Genomic DNA, 27,836 nt, shown 5'->3' on the forward strand with positions numbered 1-27,836 from the left:
AGCTGTGGAGTTTAATTAGGTCCCATTTGTCTAGTTTGGCTTTTGTTGCCAATGCTTTTGGTGTTTTGGTCATGAAGTCCTTCCCTATGCCTATGTCCTGAATGGTTTTGCCTAGGTTTTCTTATAGGGTTTTTACAGTATTAGGTCTTATGTTTAAGTCTTTAATCCATCTGGAGTTAATTTTAGTGTAAGGTGTCAGGATCATTCTAATCATGTTTGAATCCACAGAAAAGAAGATGAAAAAAGAGAATTATCAAAGTCTCTCTGAAGAGGGTCATTGTCAAATGTGTCATCCCACAGTCTCTTTGCCCTGCCTACTGCCTTCTGCCGCACATGGCTGCTGACTGCCTTTTCTCAGTTCCTGTGCCCCTGCTTCCATGCACGTTCTGCTAATGGGAGACACTGGAAGGAAACTGGGAGATGGGAGGAAAGGAGAGGCCAGGGTCAGCATCAGGGTAACACAAAGGCAGCTTCTCTTCCATGTTCCAGCCCTCTCCAGATAGGTGCCCCAGGCTTCCGTGTTCCACTGGAGACCTGTCTCCTGAGCTTCAGTGTCACTCTTTCCCCTATTTGTTTCTACTGTGGCTTCCTGTTGTTGCTAACCCCTGGGTTTTCTCACTACCTCCTGTTTGGGTGCCTCAGTTCTCCATGGCCTGTGTAACTAACCTATTCCCTGCCTTAAATTCCTGCTGCTAGTTATGTTTTAGGTTGCCTCGGTTTGCCTAATTAGACCCTGACTGGTACAAAAGCCAACCTCATTTTCTAATTGGTATAGTTACCGTTGGTCATAAGATTGAGTAAGAGAATGTTGTTTGCATGCTGTTTCCAGATTTTAGCAAGACTTTCGACAGATAATGTTATGATAGTTTGTGAACAAAATGGGAGAAATTTCGACTAGATTATAAAAAACATTCTTAGATTGCTGAAGTTTATTAATGTTCAAATCATCTTCATGAAAGGGCTCTAGAAGTTTGGCAGAAGGCCTGTCCTTGGCCATGTCCTGCTCAACATTATTACCAAAGATTTGGACAAAGACATGAAAAGCAGCTTTCTTATTAAGCTTATTATAAAGATGTCAACTTAATAAGAAAATATGGAAAGTCTTGCATCTAAATACAAAACATAAATTATAAAAATACAGAATAGGAGAGACCAAGTTTACCAGCATATTATGTGGGTATAGACTTCCAGAATTTTACGTGACCATAATGTCAGACAAGCCAGAAATGTGAACTATTTTTTAAAAATTAATCTTTGAGTCCCATTAAAAGAGCATTCTTATCAACTGACAAATAGTTACCCCTTCTCATCTAGTATAACCTCAGAACATAATGTTTTTAAAAATATTGTTAAATTGAAATATTTAGCCAGATGCAGTGGCTAATGCCTATACTTTCAGCACTCTATGAGGCTGAGGTAGGAGGATCACTTGAGGCCAGGAGTTGGGAGAGCATCCTAGGCAACATAGCAAGACCCCTGTTCTCTATAGGGGGGAAAACAAAAAGCTGGGAGTGGTAGCATGAACCTGTAGTCCTAGCTACTCGGGAAGCTGAGATGTGAGGATCACTTGTACTCTGGAGGTTGAGACTGCAGTGAGCTATGATCACGCCACTGTACTCCAGTCTACATGAGAGAGAAAGACCCTGTCTCAGATAGATAGATAGATAGATAGATAGATAGATAGATAGATAGATAGATAGATAGAAAATTTTTATTTTACCCAACTTTATAAAGCTTTGTATCATTTACAGGTTGCGTTTGCATATGTCATTCTTCACTTTTGCCTCACAACAGCCCAGTGTAGGATGTACTGTTACCCTATTTCTCAGCCTGCTTCCTCCTAGAGGTTTAAGTCTAAGTTACATAGCTCACTGTTGTGGCTTTAAGCAAACTAGATGCTTGGTCATGAGCCCAGCCTCTTTCAATAAAACCTATCTCACTTTGAGACACCGACTGCATCTAGGTAAGAGGGCCCCAACTTTGGAAGTTTGGAAGCCTTTACATGTGATGTGCTGTTATGGGAGATGGGAAGAGACTTATGGAAACATAAAGTCTGTCTTCAAGTATCGAATCTGTCATATGAGAGAGTAAATTCATGTGTTTTCAGGGAACAGAACTAAGGGTGATTGATTTTTGCTCAATATTTTAAAAATGCAAGCAGAATTGTTCTCTAATAGAGTGATATGCTCACTGTCTTTGTGCAAAAGTTGGCTAACTAACTCTCAAGAATACTGTAGTAAAATGAATTCCTGAACTGGGTAGGTTAAAGTAGAAAACCTCTAGAGTGACACCCAACTCTGACAGTCTGATTGGGTTTTTTGTTAATGAGTAGATTTGCAATTTGTAGTTTTAATTCAGAGTTATTTGATTCACACTTCCAGTTTCACTTCCAGCAATATCATTGTTTTTCCTATAATTTAGGATTAGCATACTCTGTGAAAAACATTTTAAGAGCCTGAAATGAGGAAGTAAAGCATGACTAGTGTTTGGTGTAATTACCTACACAAGAAATATTGTGCTATTTTCCAGAATATGTCCCCAGAGTGAATGTATGCATTTGTTCCATTTCATTCCTAGCTGTAGAATCCTATCAGGGGTGATGAGAGAATCATTTTGAAATATATTGAACCAGAGAATAGAGTTTGCAAAATATTATTAAGTCTGCTAAGATGAACCTTTGCAAATGCAAACTGTCAGCATACCACAAAAAGCTAGTGCCTGTATGGTAAAGGTTCCTGAAGTGACCTATTAAAAGCCACCAGAGTGACAGTGGCTGAAAAAAACATAAAATTTACTTTGAGAATGCCTTTCTAGCCTTCTTTCCAGAACTAACAGAATTTCTCTCCCCACATAGGATAGCTATTCGTTACGGGCTATAATAGTTGAGAAAGGAAAATAAAAATTATTTCAAAATTGATTTTAAAAAAAACCAGTACATTCTCCCAGAAGAGTAAAATATGCAGCAAATATTAAAGATTTCAGTGATTCAGAATTAACTTAACATTTTTCTTTGAGCTTATTTCTGGTTATGTTTAATAAAGAGAAGTTCACAGTCTTCCTAGCCACATGCTGAGGTCTAAAGGTTAGCTTACCTGAGTTCCTGAAAAAGACAGCTCTGTTGTGAATGCTTAATATTTCATGTCTTCCCTGTGAATGATCCGAAGGGCTGTGTGCTCTTGTCATGTTCACTTTTTTTAATTGCAGTGTCTGCCTCTCCCCACCCTTCCTTTAATTTCTTTCCCGACTTAACTAATCATAGCATAATTCTCACAGGAAGATTGGTGATGCATTGAAAATACTAAGAGAAAAATTAGGCAAAAGAGCATCTGGTATTTAATTCGATGTATTATCCATCTAAAAAATGAATTTTACAGATGGTAATGATCTCTGACAACTTACTGCCGTTTGATAAAATGATGGTTTTTAAAAAGAGATCGGTTTCCTACTTATGCGCTTGATTTTGCATTGACTCGGCAACCCCCAATACTCTTTCCCTTGTAAGTTGCCAATACAAAGTAGTTAAGTCATGACTAAGACTTCCTTCAGCCCGTGACCAAATCAGCATCATCAGTGTCTTGATAAGTTCCTCAAAGGCAGACAGACCTGACCTTACTGATTTTTTTTTGAGATGGAGTTTCGCTCTTGTTACCCAGGCTGGAGTGCAATGGCGCGATCTCGGCTCACCACAACTCCGCCTCCTGGGTTCAGGCAATTCTCCTGCCTCAGCCTCCCGAGTAGCTGGGATTACAGGCATGCGCCACCGTGCCCAGCTAATTTTTGTATTTTTAGTAAAGACGGGGTTTCACCATGTTGACCAGGATGGTCTCGATCTCTTGACCTCGTGATCCACCCACCTCGGCCTCCCAAAGTGCTGGGATTATAGGCGTCAGCCACCGCGCGGGGCCCCAACCTTACTGATTTTTATATCATTAGTGTCCTCCGTGGGAGCTGGCATTTTGGGACCCTTGCAGTTAAGTGTGTATCAATGAAAACCCAGTCATTGAAAACAAGTTTTACAATAAGCTGAAATTTTCCCTTCGAAAAAACAACTCTGTATTAAAGTTTCAGGGTATCTGGGAGCCAGAGAGGAAGATGGCAACTTTCCCCTTGGATTCTATACATGAAATTGGGGGAGTTTTGATGAAGAATTTAAAAACTTAACCAAATTGGGGCCAGATGTGTTTTGGTATTCAGAATCTTTCAGGTTTTAGGAAAGTGGTGCAGTAGATATATATTATACGAAGCAATTTCCCCAGTGGGTATTCAGATGCATCACTATTCCAGTGACGGCAATTTCCCCAGTGGGTATTCAGATGCATCACTATTCCAGTGACGGCAATTTCCCCAGTGGGTATTCAGATGCATCACTATTCCAGTGACGGCAATTTCCCCAGTGGGTATTCAGATGCATCACTATTCCAGTGACAAAATGTATAAATAGTCACAGTAAGTGAAATAAACTGTTTAAGACCGTAAACAGTTTCAGGTTGGTTCAGTCAGAATTTTCAACCAATTGAGTTCACATCAGATCAGATTTGCCACCAAGTGAGTTTGTTCTCAGAGGTTCTGTGACTTCAGAGTTGTCTGTCAGCATTGTAGACCTACAATGTTTTGTTCATTAATCAAAACCTTCTGTAATTGTTTAGTGAATCATCATATTATTTTTAATTTTAAGTAGACAGGTAGAAATTATTTCTATTTTCCTCATTTCCCTTGGAAAAAAAGAAAAAGCAAACATCTAAAGAGAGTTTTGAGATGATTAAAACATACTGAGCATTCCTAATCTGAAAATCCAAATTCCAGAATGCTGCCAAATCTAAACCTTTTTGTGTACTGACAGGACACTCAAAGAAAATGCCCATTGGAGCATTTCAGATTTCTGATGTTCAGTTTCAGAATTCTCAATCAGCAAGTATATAATGCAAACACTCCAAAATTTAAAAAAAAATCCAAATTTGAAACACTTTGGTTTTCAAGCATTTCGAATAGGGGATCTCACTTGCCCCTCTCACTTACACCACACAGAATCCTCTGAGATAGAATCTAGGATCGTTTTCCTTTTAGAAACGCCACAGAGGAGTGAGGGGATAAGTGATTCATTCTGGGTCACAAAGTTAATGAGTAGCAAAACTAAGAATCAGACTTGGGTCTCTCAACTCTGAATCCCCTCCTCCTTCTACCAGGTCTTGTCTTCATAGGAAACACTTCTGTTGAAGCTGGGAAATGACAATTCAGAGATATTTTTGACGAGAGTTGAATGACTGTATGCCAGTGCCCACAGCCTTCTGTTAATTTGATTCATTTCAGTTAGTTTGGCAGAAGTAGGCTGATTGTTGTGAAGTTTAAAGTGTGTTTTGATTGTGTTTAAAATGGATATAATTGAAAACTTTAATTTTGAAGGTGGAATAATAATGATTATTTTGGGTGCTCTCCCATTTTGTCTTAATTGTTTAGATGTGCCTGGCATCAGAGGGGGTGAAAATGGAAGAATCAAAGCTAATGAAAGCAAAAGAATTTGATGGTGGAAGAATTAAAGAATTAGAGAAGGGAAAGGAAGAAAGAGAAATTAAAATGGAGAAAACAGATGAAACCAGGTTACAGAAGGAAGCAGAATTCGAAAACTCGGCTAAGGAAAATGTAAGAGATTCTAAGGAATTGAGAAATTTTGAAGCATTGCAAATAGATGACATAACGGCTATAAAGATGGAAGATCCCAAAGAAATTAGAAAGGAGGAGTTAGAAGAAGATCAAAAATGTAGTCATTTCCCTGATTTTTCTTATTCTGCCAGTAGCAAGATCATAATAAGTGATGTTCCCAGTAGAAAGGATCACATGTGCCATTCTCATGGAATTATGATTATTGAGGATCCCACAGCATTAAACAAGCCAGAAAAGCTAAAAAAGAAAAAGAAAAAGAGCAAAACGGATCGACACGGAAATGATAAATCCACACCCAAGAAAGCTTGCAAAAAGAGGCAGTCTTCGGAGTCTGACATCGAGAGCGTCATATACACCATTGAAGCCGTCGCAAAAGGGGACTGGGGCATAGAGAAGCTTGGAGACGCCCCTCGCAAGAAGGTCCGCACATCCTCAAGTGGCAAGGGAAGCATGCTGGATGCCAAGCCGCCAAAGAAAAAAGTGAAATCAAGAGAGAAGAAGATGTCAAAGGAGAAATCCTCAGACACCACCAAAGAGTCAAGACCTTCAGATTTCATTTGTATTTCTGCCGGCAAGAACAGTTCTGGTGAGGCACCAGAGGGTATAAAGGCAGAACCATCGACCCCAGTGGAAGATGCACCACCACCCAGCCTATCAGGACAGGCCAAACCGGAGGACAGTGACTGTCACAGAAAAATAGAAACTTGTGGTTCCAGGAAATCCGAGAGGTCTTGCAAAGGTGCTCTTTATAAAACCCTGGTGTCTGAGGGCATGCTCACCTCTCTGCGAGCTAACGTTGACAGAGGTAAGTAACTTCTACAAACCTGAAAAGAATACAATAACCAAGCAGAATTTCACCTTTAGGCCTATTGAAAAGAACTGCCATAAAGAACAATATGGTATCAAAATAATCTCTTATATTTGTATATTTCTTTATGGTTTATGGATCATAATTGTTATTTTACCTACATGTTTTCTAGCACCATTAAGGAAAGTCTGCATCATTTTGTAGGTAGTTCTTGGGATGTATTTAAAGTAATTTTAATGTCTTTTCCCCCCCCACTGGTATGAGCTTTTTGTTTTGAAAGATCATTATTAAATATTTGGAGCTTTTGGTTTGGTTTCTAAAACTGGTGGAATTTCCTGAATCAAGCAGGTATGTTTGTCAAAATCTTGACCTGTTCGCTCCAGAAGCAAATGCCTTATGTAGCTCTCTTCATTAGATAATCAAAGGTATAACTGAAGTGGGCCAGGCCTGGTAGCTTACAGCTGTAGTCCCAGCACTTTGGGAGGCCAAGGCAGGTGGATCACTTGAAGCAAAGAGCTCTTTAAAATATTACAATATACAGAAAACAGTTAACATGTATGCCTTTATTCCATTGAGTGTTTCATATAAATTCATCTGTTTTAAAACATAGCATCTGGCTGGAGGACTACCTTTTGCCAAGCTGTATTCCAACCAGACATGTGAGTCCTAGGTCTAACAAGCCCCAGATGAAGTTACGTGGTCCTGTTTCATCTCCAGGGATGTCAGTTCAGTGAGTTTTAGGGAAACTAGAACGAATAGTGCCCACCAGCAAAGGACTTCCATACATACCTTGGCTGGTTCTCAAATGGAAAAGCTAGTAACAGTTAGTCTGAGTAATGTGATACGTGTTGAATTACATGGCAATTAATCCCAGAAGCTCTAAGTTACTTTTCTGCATGTTCCATTATTAAAGGCGGTCCAGCATGAATTACTCTGAGAACTCTGAAATAGTTACAAATAGTGTCATGCAAATGATATGTGAGCAGTCAAGAGGTTGCTTGTGAAGCAACTAAGATGATCTCCCCTTGCTCACCCATATACCAAGCACATCCTTTCTCTTGAATTTTCTTAGGGAAACGCAGCTCAGGAAAAGGAAACTCCTCTGATCATGAAGGGTGTTGGAATGAAGAAAGCTGGACATTTAATCAGAGTGGGACCAGTGGGAGCAAGAAGTTCAAGAAGACGAAGCCAAAGGAAGACTGTCTCCTTGGGTAAGTGCCTGTGAGCACAGTCACCTGTACTCCACAGGCCTTAAGTGTGGGTGGGAGTTTCAGGGTAAACATAAACCACTAAGCAAGCATGCTTGTTCTTTCACTACTCACTCAGCACTGCCTACAATCTTAGTAGGCACCCTACTGAACACAAATCAGCTGCATCACATTATTTCTGCTGTTAACACGGTCATGTGAATGACGATATCATTTGCATTTTGGGAATGGTGAAAATAAGTAGATTTTAGACCTGGGCCTGAGGTTTGAATCAACATCTACCGTATAATAGTACTGTGACATTGTGAATCCTTTAATATCGCCAGGATGCGTTTTTACATCTGAAGCTTAGAATGGATAGTATTAAGCATGTTTACATTTTGCCCATTTTACATGCTATCTGCATTTATTGTTTATAAAATATGGCAGCTGAAAAATGTAAGGTAAATGGAATTATGCTTCTATCTCCAACCTTATTTATTTCAAACTGTCTTCTGTTGCTCTAATATAAAAATATTAGGTCAAATATTCTGGTGTAGCGAATATTCAATATATTAATTATGTATTGAAATGCTGTATTAAGCAATGGCATGCATCAAGATAAAAACACCAAGAATTATATTTAATGTTATGCCAAAGACTCTTAATAACCATCTTAATATAAAGCATTTTGCTAGTTAACAGATCCAGCGTTTATATTGGTGAGGAAAGTATCTGCATATTCAGTTAGACTACCTTGAAAATTCTTGAGATTTCTCGCTGGCTCAATTGGAAAAGAATACTTTGAATAGAAATAAGTACATTGTCATATTCACCATATTTTTTTCTTAAAGTGTGTTTAAAGCTATGCAAATTGTATCCATTGGGTGTATTGCATTTGGTTTATTCATAATATTTGTTTGTCTGTTAGTGGAATGATATATTTTTCCTTAGATGTTGCAATGCTTTAAGTCTGGCTAATTGTAAGACTCTAGGTCATCACAAAGTAGTGAGGTGGAAATTACTTCCCAGAGTGCTGGCTCTTTAAGATTATTTATATTGAAATGATATATTTATAATTTTATACATTTCATTTCTAAAATTTTTTAAAATCCAAAGTACTTCAAATTAGTTTTGCTTACATTTCAGTTAAGTAATGACATGAAAATCCTCACATTTCAATGTCAAATTATAGTTTAAATGCAGAATATCTTTTTTAAATGACCCGCAAGCATCTAGACCAGTGCTCTTATGCATTTTAGAAGAGCTGTCACTGCCTTGTGGGTCTGCACACTGAGAGAGGAGCAGGTGTTATGTAGGCAATGTGAGGTCCTAGGGGAAGAAAGCAAGCAGAGGCTCCCCAGCAGAAGCATTTCTCTGATGCTTCTATTAGAAACTGCTGAAGCTGTAAGAGAGATTTTCATCAATTTTCTTTGAGGAACAAGATAAGTGAAACAATCTTGAAAATCTGTTCCTGAAAAGAGATTAGTATGTGGATTGTATGTGTTTTTTAATCATTTCTGAGGAAGGCACATGTGTATAACTGGGAGATGGTTTTTTACAGCTTTAAATTAACAGTCAACTTCAGTGCCTTTTCCTCCTTTCCCCCTTTAAATATTGGCCCGCCAGGATTTGAGTATTTGGGTTTGCCTTGTTTAGAACACGCCAGTATAATACTTAAGCACGGAGAAATGCCACTTCCTGTCAGTCTGCTCTGAGATTTGTAGATGAGCATTTTAAAGCTTTTTTATCTCAGAAAATGTGCTACCTGTTAACTGTAGCCAAGAAACATTCTCTCAGTATTGACACATCTAATTTTATAGACTTCTCTAAGAAAAACATAAATGATTATTATTGTTCTCTTATTAGGAAAAGCCTTAAGAGACCTAATGAGTTATGTCTCACATTTTTAGTTTTCTTTCGGGTATTTAGAGTATCTGAAAAATTCACAACTTACAGACAGCTTTCTGATAGTATTTGATTAGTATCAAATTGTATCTGATTTTTCATCAGAATGAACATTTTTTAACTGAATGAGAAAAGGTGATGTTATAAAGGGAAAATCATCACCTCCACCATTATGCTTCATTGCTTTGATAGAACTTAGTACAGCAGTTCCGCCTTAGCCATATTTTTGCTTTCTGTGGTTTTGGATCTGAAAATACTAAATGGACAATTCCAGAAATAAACAATTCATAAGTTTTAAATTATGCTCCACAATGAGTAGCATGATGAAATCTCATGCTATCCCACTTCATTCCACCCAGTGCGTAAATCATACCTTTGTCTTATCATATCCCACTGTACAATATGCATGTATAGGAAAAAATGTAGCATATGTAAGGCTTATTACTGTCGGTGGTTTCAGGAATCTACGGTGGGTCTTGGAGCATATCCCACCTCTTGTAAGGGGGCGCTTCCGTAATTGCCGTTTCCTTAGTGACCATTCAATTAGTCATCTGACCCTCTTCGCTCTGCTTCTCAACTCTTGTATATTCCTCCAAAACAGTTTGAGTTAAAAACATTTCTAGTATATCCCTTAGCTAGCAGCCTCTAACACATTTGCTTCTTATAAGTTGGTACTAAAATTGCTCTCCTTTTCCCAATACATCTTCCATTTTCTGTCTACCAAGCACAGCAGTTCTCCTACAGCTTCTTCCATCTGTCTAGGTTGCACGTTAGTTAATAAGTCTCACTAAATGAAAGCCAGAAGCCAGCCTAGGATCCAGCAGGCATGTTGCCATTACTATGGGGCCTTAGAGACAGTCCGCACCAGCCCAGAGATGCCCAGCATTGCTGGTGACATTTCTGAAGTCACTGGTGATTTAGGTTAAAGTATGTTGCCTCTGTGCCAGGGCATTCATTGAAACTGGCTTTACTTTGCTCATTGAATATTTTATCTTCATTCTACTCAACTCTCCAGAATGTTTTCCTAATATCAATGCTTTTTGTTTATGTTTAATCAAACAGTAGTCAGTAAATTTTTTTAAAGTAACTAACCTTACAAAACTACCAGTACATCATATTTCCAATAAGCTTGCCCTATATACATGTGTATGAGTCTGTAAAATGAGAAACTGTATTATTAAAGTATGCTTTGTACTAAACTTTATTAAAAGCTCATATGCCAGTGGAGAGAATGCCAAATTCCCCACTTCTAAAACATTCTAATACTGTAAATGGTGTTTCTACTTTTCTAAGGTAATAACATAACCTGTCACACGAGTTTACTAAGAAAAACTGTGTTGGTAAATCTCAAGCATTTCAGAAAAGGTGTTTTTTTTCCTTGCCCAGAATTTACTTACATGCCCTAATACCCAGAGACCCTGTTTTCAAATGGAATATCTTAAAATATATTTCGCATCATTTTCTATGTCATATTTGGTCAGGCGCTGATTGATGTCCCTCTCCCCTTTTAATAGCTCCGCAAAGCTGGATGAAGAATTTGAAAAAAAATTCAACAGCCTTCCTCAATATAGTCCTGTTACATTTGACCGGAAATGTGTTCCTGTCCCAAGAAAAAAGAAGAAGACTGGAAATGTGTCCTCAGAACCGACTAAAACCAGCAAAGGTTAGATATGACCTGTACCTTCCTGCCATGTGGTCAGAATCCCAACTGACCCTTCAGCTAAGTTTCTGCAGCTCCCTTTAGACATGGAACTGGATTTGGAATTGAGGCAATAGGCAGGTAGAATCTCAAGTTGCTTTCCAAGGTTATCTTTGTTTCTTGTTTTTTTCCTTATTTTTTGTAGCCCCTTTCCATTGGCATCTTAGTCTGTATATTTGCCGGTAAAGGTGTAGCAAAGCTTTTGCAAAAAAGGTTACACATGGTCTTCAACCTTCTGCTCTCCAGAATTCTAATTTGGGGAGTTAACCTTTCCTTGAACAGAAACTGCTGATTGAGTCCAGTTCTTCTGTTCCTTGCGTCCTGTCCACACCAGGTTGAACTCTCGGGCTGTAAATCATTCTTTTCACCTGATAAGCAGATGCTAACTTCTCTTTACTGGCATTATAGACCAAAGAAAATAAAACTACCTGAAATCTTCCAGCCACATACATATATATAATCAGTTTTGTTAAATTTTAAAATGCTTTTCAAGTAATTAGTTTCTCCCCTGCCTATATCAGGGAAGCTTTTTATCAGAATGACTTGGGTGGATCACAGCATTCATCAGGGAAAAATCTGTAATCCTAAAGGGGGATTGTAAGAGGATGGGGGCACTTTCGGTGGTCTCATCACCTGGGACCACTGTTGACATCTGTGGGACAGGTACTGGAGTACTAAACATCTTGCCCTTCAAGTACAGTGAAGGACTGTACTACCCAAAATGGCAATATAGCTTTCATTGCGAAACTTGTCTTCTGATTTTTCTTAAGGTCTGAAGATTGGTAGGGAAAATGTACCTCTGGTTTTCTATACAGATATGAAAGACTTCATTCAGTTGGCTCTCCTATAAGGACATGGAATAGAGAAATGAAGAACTTGGGTGGCTGAGCTGTAGTTGCTTTCAGGATCAAACTCAAGCAGGATTTGCTGGAAGAATTCTTTTAATCATCCAGCGAAAGTTTCTGCCTATGGCCTGCTTCATCAAATTGGATAATTTAATCAAAACAGATTAACTCCTTTCTTTTATGGATTTTAATTGATCGATCTGTTATAAATAACAGAGATACAATTTCATGAATTTTAGGGACTATATATAGACTAGGGAAAATTTAAGGTAGATAGACGAGAGAAAATTATGGTTTATTCTCTGAAAAAACCTTTATGTGTCTCCTTCAACACCTAAAAACCCTTTGCACACTGGAATTGACACAACCAAACAGGGTCAATTTGAGATCTATATCTCAAGACAGAACTGAAAGGTTGAAGAAAATTTCCCCTTCGTGATTAAAGCCAGGGAGGTATATAAAAGTCATGTTAGAATTAGCTCAGTTTTCCTCTGTGGTCAATAAAAACAAGTCTGATGAATAAAGAACTAAAAATGAAATGTTGTTACATCACCAAGTTTGCTCATCTGAGAAAATAAGATTGGGTTGTATCAAGATTTTCCAAGACAGAAATAAAGTAGACTGGTTGACAGGTAGGTAGCTGAGCACCATAATGGATTGCCAAATGAAGTGACAATCTCTGTGCCCTGGAGATATTTAGGCATAGGAAAAGTAGTCCATGAGCCCAAAGATGCCAGGAATCTTGAGCTCCCATAATTCTTGGATTTAAAGTTGCTGATAAATACCTGACAAGCCAATAAAGTGGGACTTCACTGATAGATGTGCAGGACATTATTCCTTCTCCCACTTCTTATAGTTCAAAACATTCATGTTAGAGCTCTGAAGTTGGCTGAATTATCTCTTAGGGAATGTAACAATAGATTTATTTTTGTAAAGCTATAAAACCCTGAAGTTAGGATGTATTTTCATGAAACCTTCTCTTGGGTCTTAGTTGTCTGTTACACGATTTTTCTCTCCCAGCTGAGATTAACAGTATTTCTTTTGATGTGAAATAGCTTTTTGGAGCTTTGGATTATACTTCATACAATATCATTTTAACTCTTACATTATATCTCTCAAGCCACAAAGTCACTGGTTCTTATATAGTATATCAGTAATTATATATGTGGGAAGTCTTCCAAGATCAGATTTTGTTCTGCCTTCTGGTTTATAGAGGAAAATGCAATTAAAATGAAGCAGAAATTAAATAATGTATTATCTATTCAGTAAACTAAAGAAATAGTATTTGTGACTGATTATAATTTGGCATTAGCAGCACCAATATACCAGACTACAAGTTATTATTAATGAAATTATTATGCCAGCTATGCTGTAATTGCCTGATCTGTAGGGGATAGAAGAGATTGTTTTCTTGGACTCTAGACCCTTTCCACCTTTGGATAATGAATCATTCAGAGCAAACATTGTGTATGAGGTCATTAGTTCATTAGTAAAAGGGTGTGTGTCCATCAGAAACCTAACTTTTCCTCTAATAATTTGCCATTTGTCCATATTTTGTTTTTTCCTTTGTCATTCATGTATGTCATGCATACATTACATTTTTCTTCATGACTTATACTAGGTACCTTTTTAGGTACTTCAGCTTACATAAAATGTATAGAATCTTTCTAAAATGTAATTTCTAGAAGAAATTTTTATGTATGCATTTATATAGTTGTATATCTTAAAGTCATAATCCTTGCTTGGGTTTACTCCTCTGTTTTCTCGGTAGTGTTCATATTCCTATCTGCATTTCCAAGTAGTCTCTTCCTGTCTTTCCCATGGTCATCCTACTATCTCTGCCCTGCCTCCTATGTCTATGTCATGGGTCTTGTTAAAAACTTTACAATGAAAAGGGGCAAAAATAACTTTAAAGGCCACTTTCCTCCAGCTTGGGCTGTGTTATATTAAAACAGAGCATGATGACAGGAATAGAATTTCCCTTTCCTTCTAAAAATGAATTGTCTAGCAAATTCTAATCTAACTCACAATGAAATTCAGCTGAATCAGCCCAAACTTAGTGTTTTGAGTTATCTCAATGTTATTTTAAAATATTTTTAAATGAAAACATTAAATTGTATGTCTAAATTTAATTGTAACTTCCTAAGGGATTTATTTTACACATGTTTTTGCATGTACTGCTAATGTATGAAGCATTGTTTACAAAAGTATCAGAAGTCAGAGTTTTATGTAGAATAGTAATTTTTCAATGGAAGTAGGATCATGGAGAAAAAGAATTGTGTTGAAATTATGCCAACTGGACTCAATTCTCCACCTTATTATTTCTGTCCTTACATAGCTCCTTGGCCCATTATCAAACATACTGTTAATCCTTCTTATGTTTTTTTCAATACACACTTACATTTTAAGACTAAAATTAAAAATGGTTAAGGCATTGAGTATTTTTAAAAATCGCAGTGGGGAATAAAAGAAGCAAGTTTACAGGATTGAAGATTGAAGACAGAATTCGCTGTTTGGGTTGAAGCCAGCCCAACAGTACTTTCAGTCTTAGAGAACTGAGATGTGATAATAGATCTCCTTGTAGGAAATTTTAGCTTCCAGGTTGGGCAGAGTTCTCTATCTTTCCCCATAACTGAGAGTCTGCACGGCCATCAGATTTCTTCAGGAATATGGTAGCAGCACCTTTGCAGGTATAAAAGTTATACCTAACATAATTTTGAGTTTCTTAATGCATGCATGTCTAACTCAGTGAACTGGCTTCTCCCACTCAATGAGTCTTAACCTGATTGTGGCTGATTGACTCAGAGAATGTATTCAAGTCAGTAAATGCACGTGCCCTGCAGGTGGGACCACATTGCTATAAATTATCACATAGAAATTTATTTTTTCATTAGTTAATCATTACTTACATGTCCAATACAGAAATGGTGGCCTAGTCTTAGAACAAAACCCTTGCTCTTTATATATATACATATATATAACTTAAAAACATGAACCTGTAGAACCTGGGCAAAAGCCACCACCACCAGAGTTATGCCTGACATTTGTTTCTGACAACAGATCTAAAGAAGAGTTTCATCTTACTCGCTGACCTTGAAAAAGTATCACGCTAGGCTGATGCTTAAGTGGCTCCTGTGTTGCTGCAGCTTCTCACCCCAAAACTGTCCTTTTTCAGCAAGCCTTGAACAGTAATGTTTTGGAAAGGTTATTGTCAGTGTCCTTCTGGCACCCCTCTTAATCTCTCAGCTTGTGGTTTGGCCCTGTTGTTTTCTGCCCAGCTGTGAAGTTGAGGTGCAAAAGAGATTGATACCTTCAGAATACAGGCCATCTGCCCAAGGACTTAAGTAGAACTTAACTTCAACCTAAGCCAGTTTGCATACCAGCAATTAGGGATTTTGTTTTCTTCACAAGGAAGCTGAAGCTGATGCAGATATGCCCTTCAGAAATTTGGTAGGATGGAAGGTTAAGATATCGTAGTAGAGTGAAGGACAGTTGTGAATATTTGTTTTCTGAGTGAGTCCTTCTAAAACCCTTCCACTGCATTTCACTTTCTACCATTTTTCTTCCTCCATGGACACTTCTACATTAATGCAATAACTAACTAAGGAAAAAATATAATAGTAAATTTCCTTATATTTCTATTCATTACAAAGTTTGACTTTATTTCCTTTAGACAAAATACCCAACTATACGCCACGCTGATTGGCAGAAATCAAAAACTTCTTGACTCTAAAATTCCTCCTTTTCAGTGACTACAGTTAGATCTTATCTATTTCTTTTCGAGTTTATCACTTTCTTTTTTTTATCTGAAGTTGTCATTTACTTAGAGTAGTTTCATATCTATGATTTGGGGTGGCCAGGACAAAAGGAATTTTAAAAATTTAAGTTTACAGAAACTCTTCTATGTACAAAACTACTATGATTGTTCTTGTTTCATGTTAAAATTGACAAGCCCTATCTTTAGCTTAGTCTTTAAATTACTTTTTAGATTTCTCTAAGTATGATTGGGTCCAAAAATAGATATTTCTTTTCTTCTTTTCTGACACACTGTATCCATCGAATCAATTTGCTTCTGTGAACTACTTATTTATATCATTCTTTCTATGAGCCAATACCCTATTATTAAGTTATTTTCCTACAGATCTTTATGATCCTGAGTAGTAGAGTTATTTTTCTCCTTTCCCCTACTTGTGTTTTCCATGACTGCCTATGTGTCATTCGGGTCCACCAGCCTACAGTTTCTTAGGTTGTATAAAATACATGAGGCAGTGATTGCAAATAGATTTTAGAGACACCTGTAATAGTATAATATATACATGTGATATATTTTCTTTGTGCTGCTTAAATTTATCTTCTTTTCTCTTGCTCACTTTTTCCCAAAGAAGTGAACAAGGAGGCATTTCTAGTTTCATTTAAACCACCACTAGCCAATTTAGAGGCATTTGCTATTGGTTATTTAGAAGGATTGTTTAGTGTAGTCACCAGAAAACACTTGCACAGATTTATGATCTCAGTAATAACAGCAACAGCTATAATTTCTTGAGCTCTTACTTTGTCATAAGGAGTGAGTGCATTAAAAACTCTATTTATTTATGGAATAAATATTTATTGAGTAAATCAATAAATGTGTGCTAAGCACCATTGTAGGCATTTAGATTATATCTGTGAATGAAAACAACCCTAATGTCACCAAGATTATATTATAATAGGAGAACCAGACAATAAGCCTAAACAATAAGCAAAATATGTAATTTGTTTGAAGGTGAGATGTATAGTAGAAAAAAGAATTGCTTGATAGAGCAAGTAGGCAAAAGGTCAACAAGAAAAGACTTGAACCAACAACACAAACCAACTAGAACTAACAAAGATATAGAACTCTCTACTCAGTAATGGCAGAATGTATATTCTGCCCAAGTATACATGGAACAATCTCCACAATAGACCATATGTTAAGCCATAAAACAAATCAATAAATATAAAAGGATTGAAATAATACAGAGTACGTTCTGTGACCATAGTACAATGAAATTTAAAAATCACTAGTAGAAAAAAAATTGGAGAAACTCACAAATATCTAGATGTTAAATACACTCCAAGATAACTATTACGTTGAAAAAGAAATCAAAGAGAAATCAGAAAGTACTTTGAAATGAATAAAAATGAAGACAATTAAAGAGATTTAATAGAAGAGAATTTAAGAGATGCAGCTAAAGCAAACCTTAGAGGGAAAATTATGGCTCTAAATACCTATATTAAGAAATAATAGGAATCTCAAATAAGTACCCTAGCCTTCTACTGTAAGACACTCAAAAAAAGAAGAGGAAAGCAAACTCAAAGGAAGCAGAAGAAAGGAAATAATAAACATTAGAGAAGAAGTTGATGAAATGAAATTATATTAAAACACTAGAGAAAAATCAATGAAACCGAAAAGTAGCCTTCTGAAAATAACAAAATTGAGAAAATTTTAGCTAGATTGACCAAGAAAAAAAGAGAAGACTCAAATTACTAGTATCAGAGATGAAATAAAAGACATTACTACTGACTATAAAATGAAAAGGATTGTAAACAGTACTATGAACAACTAAAGCCAATAGTTTAGATGGCATGTATGAAATAAACAATTCCTGGAGAGACAGAAACTACTGAAACTGACTTAAGAAATAGATAATCTGTATAGATGTATAACTAGTAAAGACATTGAACTAGTAATTTTTAAAGTACCTGGAAAAAAATAATAAAGCCCAGGCCCAGATGACATCACCACTGTATTCTACAAAACGTTTAAGGAAGACTTGATACCAATTTTTCACAAGTGAATCCAAAAAGTACAAGAAAAGTGAACACTTCCCAGTTCCTTCTGTGAGGGCTGCATTGCTTTAATGTCAAAGATGTTCAAGACATTCACAAGACAAAGACATCACAAGAAATGAAAACTGCAGACCAATATCTCTTGCAAATATGAACACAGAAATCCTCAGCAAAGCACTAGCAAACCAAATTCAGCAACATATAAGAATTATACTTCATGACTAAATGGGATTTTACCCCAGGACTGCAAGTTTGCTTTAATATTCAAAAACCAATTAGTGTAACATACCCTACTGATAGAATACAAAACAAAAAACACTTGATTATCTCAATAGATTTAGGAAAAGCATTTGATAAAAGTCAATGCCTTTTTATGGTTTAAAAAAATGCAACAAACTAGGATTAAAAGGGAACTTCCTCAGCCTTATAAAAGGCATCTATAAAAATACACAGCTAACATGATACTTAATGATAAAAGTATTGGATTCTTTCCCCCTAGGAAAAGGGACAATACAGAATGTCCACGCTCACTACTTCTGGTCAGCATTGTACTGGAGGTTCTAGCCAAGGCACTTAGGTAAGAAATAGAAATAAAAGGTATCTAGGTGAGAAAGGAAGAAGTAAAATTATCTTTATTCTCAGATAACATGACCTCATATATAGAAAATCCTAAGGAATCCACCAAAAAACTATTACAGCTGATAAATGAGTTTAGTACAGCTGCAGGTTATAAGATCATTAGATAAAACTTAGTTCTGTCTTGATAAACTTGAACAATCTAAAAATGAGATTAGGAACATAATTCCATTTACAATAGCACCAAAAATAATAAAGTACTTAGAAATAAATTTAACCAACAAAAGAAGTACAATATAATGAAAACTACAAAACATTGTTGAAACAATGGAAAGATAGAAATTAATGGAAAACCATTCCATGTTCATGGATCGGAGGGCCTATTATTGTTAAGATGGAACCACTCCCCCAAACTGATCTACAGATTCAACCCAACCCCTCTTAGAATTCCAGCTGACTTCTTTGTAGAAATTGACAAACAAGCCTAAAATTCATGTGGAATTGCAAGAAATTCAGAAGAGCCAAAACAATCCTAAAATAGAAAAAAGTAGCAGTTGATTTCAAAACTAATTACCAAACAACAGTAATCAAGGGAGTGTTGTACGCGAATAAAGATAGACATGTAGGTCAGTGGAATAGAATTGGTAGTCCAGGAATAAACCTGCACATGTTTGGTCAACTAATTTTCACCAAGGTGCCAAGAATATCCAGTGAGGACACTATAGTCTTTCCAGAAAGTGAGGCTGTATCAACTAGGTATCTGCATCCAAATAAAGGTATATACTTACTCATATAATATACAAAATTTAACTTCAAATAGATCAAAGACTTAAATGTTAAAGCTAAAACAATAGAACTTTCCAAGCAAATGGGCAAATCTTTATAACCTCAGATTCGGCAGTGAATCCTCAAATACGATACCAAAGCCCAAGCAACAAAAGACGAAAAAGATAAATTGGACTGTATGAAAATTTAAATCTTCTGTGCTTCAAAGAACACTGCCAAGAAAGTGAAAAGACATCCCACAGAATGGGAGAAAATATTTGCAAATCACATATCTGATAAGAAACTTTTATGTAGACTGTATAAGGAACATTTACAACTCGGCAGTAAAAAAGACAGCTCATAAAAATGGGCAAGTGATTGAAAAGATACTTATCCAAAGAAGGTAAGTACATGGCCAATAAGTATGTGAAAACACAGTTGACCTCGTCAGTCATCAGGGAAATGCATAGCAAAGCCACAGTGGGAAAGATACCATTTCACATCCTTAGGATGGCCGTAATAAAAAAAGACAGATAACAACAAATGTTGACAAAGATGTAGAGAAATTGGAACCCTTATACATTGCCAGTGGGAATGCGAAATTGTGCAGCTGCTTTCTTCAGTAGTCTAGTAGGTCCTCAAAAAGCTAAACATAGAGTTACCACATGACCCAACAAGTCCATTTCTAGGTTATATGCCCTACAGAAATGAACGCCTATATGTCCACACAGAAGCTTATACTTGAATGTTTATGACAGTGTTATTCATAATAGTCAAAAGGTGGAAATAATCCAGGTGTCCACCAACTGTTGAATGAATAAACAAAATGTGTTAAATTCACTAAGTGGAATATTATTCAGCTCTGATACCTGCTATAGCATGGAAGAGCCTTGGAAACATGCTAAGTCAAAAATGACATCATAATATGATTCTATTTATATTAAATTTCCAGAATAGGCAAATCTATAGAGACAGAAAGGAGATTTGAGGTTGCTTAGATAGAGGCAGAATACAGGTATAGAAGGGGTAATACTAAAAGGGTTTAGAATTTATTTTTGAGGTGATGAAATGTTCAAAAATTGGTAGCAGTTGCAAATAGCTGAATATAATCACAAGTTGTATACTGTAAATGGGTGAATTGTGTGGTATGTTAATTATATTTCAACAAAGCTGTTTTTAAAAATCAGTTAATAGGTGTGTGAGGGAAAGGGAGATCACGTGATGGGCGTGGGGTTGGCTTGCTTTTTTATGGAGAGTGGTCTGAAGATAGTTAAGCAAAGCCTTGAAGGAGGTCAGGAAGTTAGCCATGTGGACATCATGGGGAAGAACATTTTCTAGGCAGGGTAATGGCTGGTTCAGAGACCCTAAAGTCAGGAACACTGAGACTACATGTGCAAGGGACTTCCAGGAGGACTGTGCAGCTAGAGAGACTTGAATGAGAGCAGCAGCAGGATATGAGATTATGGAGGTAATGGAGCTCTGGATCTCTTAAGTCCTTGTAAGACAGTATAAGATTGCTAGCTTTTCATATACACACAATAGAAGAGGTCTGGCTGGGGTGATGCATTTTTTAGTCTTCAACCTATAGCTGGTATTTATTTTATTAATTTAGTTTTATTTTATGTTAAAGCCCTGAGACTAGAGGTAAACACCATATGAATGAGAATAGAGAAGAGGACAAGGACCAAGCCCAGAGCTTTCCAAAATTAAGAAGTCAGGGAAAAGAGTAAGCAGAGGGAAAGATCAGTCATGGAGAAGAGAAAATAAGAGAAGGTGGTATCCTAGAAGCCCAATGAAGGAGGCATTCAAGGCAGAGGGTATGGCTGTAGTGGTCAGAAGCTACAGGAACAGCCTGGTGCAATAAGGACCCACAGCATGGGAGTCCCAGATGACCCCGTGAAGAGCAGTTGTTTAGGAGTGGCAAGGCAGAAAGGTAGTTGGAGTGAGTTTAAGACCGAATAGGGCTGGGCACAGTGGCTCGTACCTGTAATCCCAGCACTTTAGGAGGCAGGGTGGGTGTATTGCTTGAGCCCATCCTGGGCAACATGGCGAAACCCCAACTCTAGCAAAAAAAGACAATAAATTAGCCAGGCGTGGTAATGCACAGCTGTAGTCCTAGTTACTCAGGAGGCTAAGGCGGGAGGATTGCTTGAGCCAAGGAGGTGGAGGTTGCAGTGAGCTGAGATCATGCCACTACACCCCAGTCTGGGTGACAGAGTGAGACCCTGTCTCAAAAAAAAAAAAGAGAGAGAGAGAATGGAAGGAGAGAAACTGGGAACAGCACAGGCAATCCTTCTGTGGAGTTTTCTGCTACACGGGGAATGAAGAACTAAGGCAGTAACTGAGGTGAGGGAGGTTTGGTTAGAAGCCACTTTTTTCTTTCTTAAGTTCAAAGAAATTATGTTTGTATACTGATTGAATGACCCATTCAAGAGGGAGAAATGATGGTGGTGAGCTGGACAGGGAGGGTGGTGCTATGGAGGAGCTGCCCAGAGGGGAGTGTGAGATGGTTCACCGGCGGACAGAAGGCAGAGCATGTAGTTACAACTGTTGGTAGGTAGAGAGATGCCACAGGGGCTTTGGGGAAGTCACGGCTGTTGTTGGTATTTCTGATTGTTAACTGGAAAAAAAATCTCAATTCTGTTTCTTTATCTGAGAAAACTAAGAATCTGAAACATCACCCGCTTCCACCCAGAATAAAGTCTTTTGGCAAATACTTTCTATTTTTAAGTCACTTTTTTTTACCCTGATTGTCCTGAGAAAAGGCCAGAAGTCTATCTAATGCTGTCAGGTCAACTGCTGTCCTGAAAGTGCTATCCTCATTGTGAAAATCCGTTTCTTTGGAGAGATAAAACACATATGCCATCCTTTTCTTCATGGTATTTAGGAGTCTAAAGTAAAATCTTTTCTCTATGGCAGACTCTGGCCACTCTGCTCTTATTGGTTGTAGTCTGTTTCTACTCACTGAATCTGAAGTTTCTGCTTAGGGAGTCCCAGCCTTAGTGGAGGCTTTGCCCAGTACGTTTCTAAGGAAAATCTCACTGGTTTAAATAGCCTAAAGAAGGGGGCTGAGCACCAGTTAAATAAGTGAAGATGCAAGATGACACTTCTTGCAACTCAGTTTGCTTATTCCACGGGAGGGAGGAGGGCGTAATTGTTTAAAAATACACAATATTGTTTTATGAAACATTGTGAATTTAAAATATATCTATATTAATATTGTCTGTAGGTCCTTTCCAGTCTCAGAAAAAGAACTTATTCCACAAAATTGTCAGCAAATATAAGCACAAAAAGGAGAAGCCTAATGTTCCGGAAAAAGGTATTGGTGCCCTCCGTCCTCCATGAAGAGTTCTTGGTCACCTCCACTGTGATTCGTCTTTGAGTAGCGCTTCCACGCACTGCCTTTGCCTTGTCTTCCCCTGTGCTTGCTTCAGTGCCATCAGCTCCTGACGTGCTGTTTTCATTCTTTCTGGTCTCTGCAGCTAATTGCAAATCTCCTTCACTCGGGTGCCTATACAAATCCATATTTGTCTCTATTTTCCGAGCCCCATATGAATCCTTAAATTGCCTCTTCTCATCTGTATTTGGTGCCTTTTGCAATTCAGGCTTCTTGACCACTTATCCATTTATTTTCTTTGACTATTCTTGGTTTTCCCATGCTTAGCAGCCCTTCATACCATGACCACATTTTCCTACTTCACGAAATCTTACAGTTTCATATTCATGTGAAAGTGCCACCGTTTCTGTACTTCCTCTGACACTTGAGGATTCTTGTGGACCCTTTTCTCTACTCTTAAGTTGTAACCTGTCTCTTTTTTCCCCTTATCATTTGCCAGCCTCTTCTTCCCGCCTCCTTCAGTCACAGGCCTGTTATCTGAAAAGGCAGTAGAGACTGATTGCACTCTGTCGCCTCTTTACTGGGAACGTCTGTCTCATTGGTATGATCTTAATGAGCCTTTAAACCTCTTCAGGGCTCATCTTAAGATCTTCCTTCCCAGAGTGTAGGACTCCTATTCTTCTTTCACAAAGAAGATATGTCTTCCCATCTGGCTCAGTGCAGCCACATATTCTGCGGGCCGGGCGTTCTTGAGTACCTCCCTGCATGCTGGTGTTGTGACTGCCATAAACCACCTCGCCCGGTGCCCATTTGCATCCTTCTTGCATGGCCAGATGTGAAGCATTCCGTGTTTCTCGAATGAGGCTTTCAATGCAGCTGTCTCCTGTATGTGGACATGTGTGCCTGTGTGTTCCTGTATGTAGCCTTTTACTTAATTTGGGCTTTCTTTTCACTTCCACTTCCACTTGATTTTGTTTTGTATATTGATACTATTTTTTTCCTCTGCTTCCAGTAAAGAAATGTGATTCATTAGGTGAAAACGTCAGCTTTTTTCATTCTCTTTTATTGATCTTCAGATTACTTCGATTAAAGTTGCAGAAATAATCCAATGCTGTATTTCATAAATGACAAAAATTTTGTTTTTAATCCATTTTCTGTACAGCCTCATTATTTTAGCTAACAAATACCATTTTAAGAATTAAATAATTGAAATTCATTTGTGTGATGTTTCAAGTTAGTTTGTGTATCGTCTTGTTTTTGTAGCATGAGTATCTACTAAGAGTAGAGTTTCACTTTTCTTTCCTTTCCTGTCGTTTTTAGGAAGTGGGGATAAATGGTCAAACAAGCAACTCTTCTTGGATGCCATTCACCCTACAGAAGGTAAGACAAGCAGTGTTACTGTTTAATTGCAGTCAGTCAGAGCTGGAGATGGCCTAAGTTGTGTAGGTGTTTTAAAGGTATAATGTATATAGCTTCAACCAACAGCATTAGACTTACATGCTCGTAAGTAGGTTATTTTTAATTTTCACATCAGAACTGCTATTTGGGGCCAGGTGCAGTGGCTCACTCCTGTAATCCCAGCACTTTGGGAGGCCGAGGCAGGTGGATCACCTGAGGTTCAAGACCAGCCAGACCGTCATGGAGAAACCCCATTTCTACTAAAAATACAAAATTAGCCAGGTGTGGTGGCACATGCCTGTAATCCCAGCTACTGGGGAGGCTGAGGCAGGATAATCACTTTAACCCAGGAGGCAGAGCTTGCAGTGAGCCAAGATCATGCCATTGTACTCCAGCTTGGGCAACAAGAGTGAAACTTCATCTCAAAAAAAAACAAAAACAAAAAACTGCTATTTGGGGGACTTCTGCCAAGGGTCAGACAGTGTATCATGTGGTGTTTAATCTGTTAAAGGGCAATCTGTAACCTTTGAATCATATTAATCAGAGATTAGAATTTTTCATAGCTGAACATATTCAACATTGCAGTTCATGTTGCAGGCAGATGTTTATGCCTAGTGGGAGTTGGAATAAGAACCTGGTTGGCCGGGCATGGGCAGGCCTGCAGGTGTGACTTCTGACCTGGATATTTTACTAGCCCAGCCCCTAGTACCTCTAACTACATTAAAATAGAACATCCCAAGGCTTATGGGTAGCCCAGGAAAAATCTAATACTAACTAGTCATGTTGTAAATCCTAGGTGCAGATTTGATTTTGAAATTTCTTACAGCCATATTCATTTGTGACTTTAATTAATGTTAAATGTTGAGCCCTTTGGTGAAGGCTAATTTCTACAATGGTTAAGGGGCCATCTCTCCCTTCTTCCCATTGATTCTCTTTTTTTCATTGCAGATATTTTTAAAGAGCTGACATTTTTGTAGTGCTTAATTAGGAGTCACTTCATTTGAAAACTAGAAGGGATTTTAGAGATCATCTGTTTCAACTCCTTTGATTCATTTATATCCAGAAATGGGAAGTTAATGACCTAGTCCACATCTTTTGACTCACAAATATGTTATCATTTCTTTACTGAAAATGAGAAAAAAATAAAATGCCCAGTTGACTTAAGTCACTTATCCAAAATACTCATATTTTTAAGATAGCTCTCAAAAATGGTCGAGTTCATTTTAAATATAAATACTTTTTATTTAGGTAGACATAGGTCACATGAGCCACATTGGCTTCCATGTCATTTTACTTTTACAGAAAATGCCAGCAATACATCTGTTAGCTCACTTGTTAATTCACATTCACAACCCCTGTAAATATTCTGCTTCAATGCTGGCAAAACAAAATACAAATTGTGCTGTTCACAGCATTAAATCCTAACATCCTCAAATTGGTACATTAGCCCTTGTATATTTAAAAAAAATATTCCATACAGTTTTGATCAATGTAAGCCACTGATGAACTCTCAGAAGAGTTTGAAGGACATTTAGGACCACTTTACTCTTTACTTAAAATGATAGTGTTTTAAGCACTTTATTCTGTTTTGCTAAATACTGAAAACTCTACAGAGGTACCAGAGCAAGTGCAGTGTGGTAGAAAGAGCACTTGCCTGTGTAAGGGTTATTGCCAAGTTTAGAATGAGGAAACTGAGGCCAGTATAAGAAAATTAAATGCGAATTTATTCAGCTCCCGGGTGAGGTTCTATGGTCTGGGGAAAGGGGGCCAGAGAAGTCACGCTGACTTCCTGGGGTGGGGGGTTTTTAGGGCTATGAGGAACGAGCAACAGCTGGGTGCTCTGATTGGCTCCAGGGGAGCGGGATTGGGACAGGGTGGGCCACCACTGGTTGTTGGGTTGTTGGGTGGGTTTTCCGGTGTGAGAGCTGGCCAGGGTTGCATCAGCCAGAGCCTTCCAGGGGAGCCATGTGGCAGAGCTAGGTGCCGAGTGCAGAGCCTGATGCTGGGTGCAGAGTCAGGTGCTGAATGCAGAGGTGGGTGTGTCTGGCCTCCCGGCAAGCCAACCAGCCTTACATTCTGACCCTTTTGATGATATAGGACACCACTTCTTTCTGGCTACTTCCTGCTGAATAGGGGCAGGGTGAGGGAGAAGGGTCAGTTGGCTGGTGCCTTGGTTGGGAGTCGGACATAGGGGTGAAGTAGCATCTGGTTTATGGCCACCCTGGAAATTTCTTTCATTCAGGCCTGTAAAAACGTGAGGAAAATAGGGGCTAGCATTAACAGCAGACAAACTACGATGATGGGAGTGATAATAGGGGTTAGCCAGGTTAGCATGGGGGATTGCCACCAGTTAAGAGGCAAGACTGATGCATTCTGCTTCTTGCGGAGGTCCTCTCGGAGGTGATAGAGAGTGTTGACATTTTCTTCTACAAGGCCTGTTTCATTGATGTAATGGCAGCACTGCTCCTGAAGAAACAGACAGGTACCTCCCTTTTCTGCTATCAGCAGGTCAAGGGCCGACTGGTTCTGGAGAGTTACCTGGGCCAGTGACGTGATTTGTCACTGGAGGGAGGCCAGGGAGGTGGCCAGTGCTTCAGTAGCCACGCGAAGCTTGTCCTTTAGTTGAGCGGCTGAGGTGACACTGTAGCCTAGGGCGCTCTACCCAGCCCGGCTGCCACCAGAGAGGATGCTAGAGAGAGACCAACAACCATTGGGAGGAAGACCGTTTGTCTATCTCGGTGATTAGGGGAGGGTGGAAGGAGGAATAGAAGTTCGGCCTGTTCGTATACCTCTAACTGCGGGACCAAGGTGACAGGTGCACAAGGGAAAGGGAAGGAGGCATTAATAACTTTAATTAAGGTTCCATTACACCAGAAATATCCTCCTGGTGGCGCATAGAGGGAGGATTTTACCTTTACTCTGGTGTTGCAGCTGGGACTGGAGCTGCTGGCTGTCTCATAGCAGAGAGAAATTTTGAGGGTGTACTTGGAACAAGGGGATATCTGTTAAGATGGTGCCAGGTTCCGTAGATGATTGTGACAGATTGAACCTGGACCTGAGGGGAACTGCAGATAAGGGGGGGTTGCTGAGAGAGGCACATAATAAGCAGTTGGTGATATTTATGGCTTTAGTTAAATTTATCATGTTGGCTCCCTGCTGTACTAGAGTCAACCAAGAGAAAGACTGAAAGGTGTTATCTGAGGATTTGAATTGGTTAGTTAGGATGGCTTCATTTTGCAGGATTGTATGGCTTACAGAACTGAGCTGTTCTATTGTTTCAGAGACGAATATTCCAGGTATAGGACTGGAATATTAGCCATGTTCCCTGAGGGTGGCTCCAGGTGTAATCTTAATAGACTTTACCAGACACTCCTGCATCCCAACGGCTGTGCCAGGGGTCGTGGATGTTGAGGGCTAAGGAACCACTGCTGAAGGAGTGAGCATGCTGTTGGGACGGCTTGGAGGCTGTGGCTTGTGAATAACACAAGAGTTGTATGGGCATCCCCTGCAGGTGGTGGTCCACCAATGACAGCAGTCCTTGGTTTGGTCATATAGAAAACACAGCCTGTTCCAAAAGTGAAACCCATGATCACGACCCAGTATGACACTTTTACCATGTGGGATGAGGATGGAGACAGTAGACTGACATCTGCCTGTTTGGCAGTTTGCCCGTGCAAGATAATGGGTCCTGGTGGTGGGACCCTCAGTCCAGGATTCCTGGATGTAGAAGCGCCAAACATATGAGTTGGCCTCAAGAGGAGATATCAGAAGGACTGTCAGGAGGAGGCTCTGAAGGGTTAGGGGGCAACGAATCAGGGCCACAGGTGAGGTGGAGGCGAGTGGGGCC

General features: G+C 38.6%; 1 protein-coding gene across 10 annotated transcripts in view; it reads left to right on the plus strand.

The window, feature by feature from the left end:
* BBX (BBX high mobility group box domain containing) overlaps positions 1 to 27,836 on the plus strand; it is a 166,723-nt gene that overhangs the window by 113,201 nt on the left and 25,686 nt on the right. For 7 of the 10 annotated variants that reach the window (XM_035274366.3, XM_078352267.1, XM_078352268.1 and 4 more), the window contains 5 exons: positions 5,455 to 6,463; positions 7,539 to 7,677; positions 11,076 to 11,224; positions 22,484 to 22,573; positions 23,912 to 23,971. In XM_035274366.3, the coding sequence (XP_035130257.2) occupies positions 5,455 to 6,463; positions 7,539 to 7,677; positions 11,076 to 11,224; positions 22,484 to 22,573; positions 23,912 to 23,971 (1,447 nt within the window). The remainder of the gene's footprint in view (positions 1 to 5,454; positions 6,464 to 7,538; positions 7,678 to 11,075; positions 11,225 to 22,483; positions 22,574 to 23,911; positions 23,972 to 27,836) is intronic. The other 3 variants (XM_035274368.3, XM_035274369.3, XM_035274378.3) reach the window with 1 other exon arrangement.

Source organism: Callithrix jacchus, chromosome 15 (genome assembly GCF_049354715.1).
Source record: "Callithrix jacchus isolate 240 chromosome 15, calJac240_pri, whole genome shotgun sequence".
NCBI classification, from domain to species: Eukaryota; Metazoa; Chordata; class Mammalia; order Primates; family Cebidae; genus Callithrix; species Callithrix jacchus.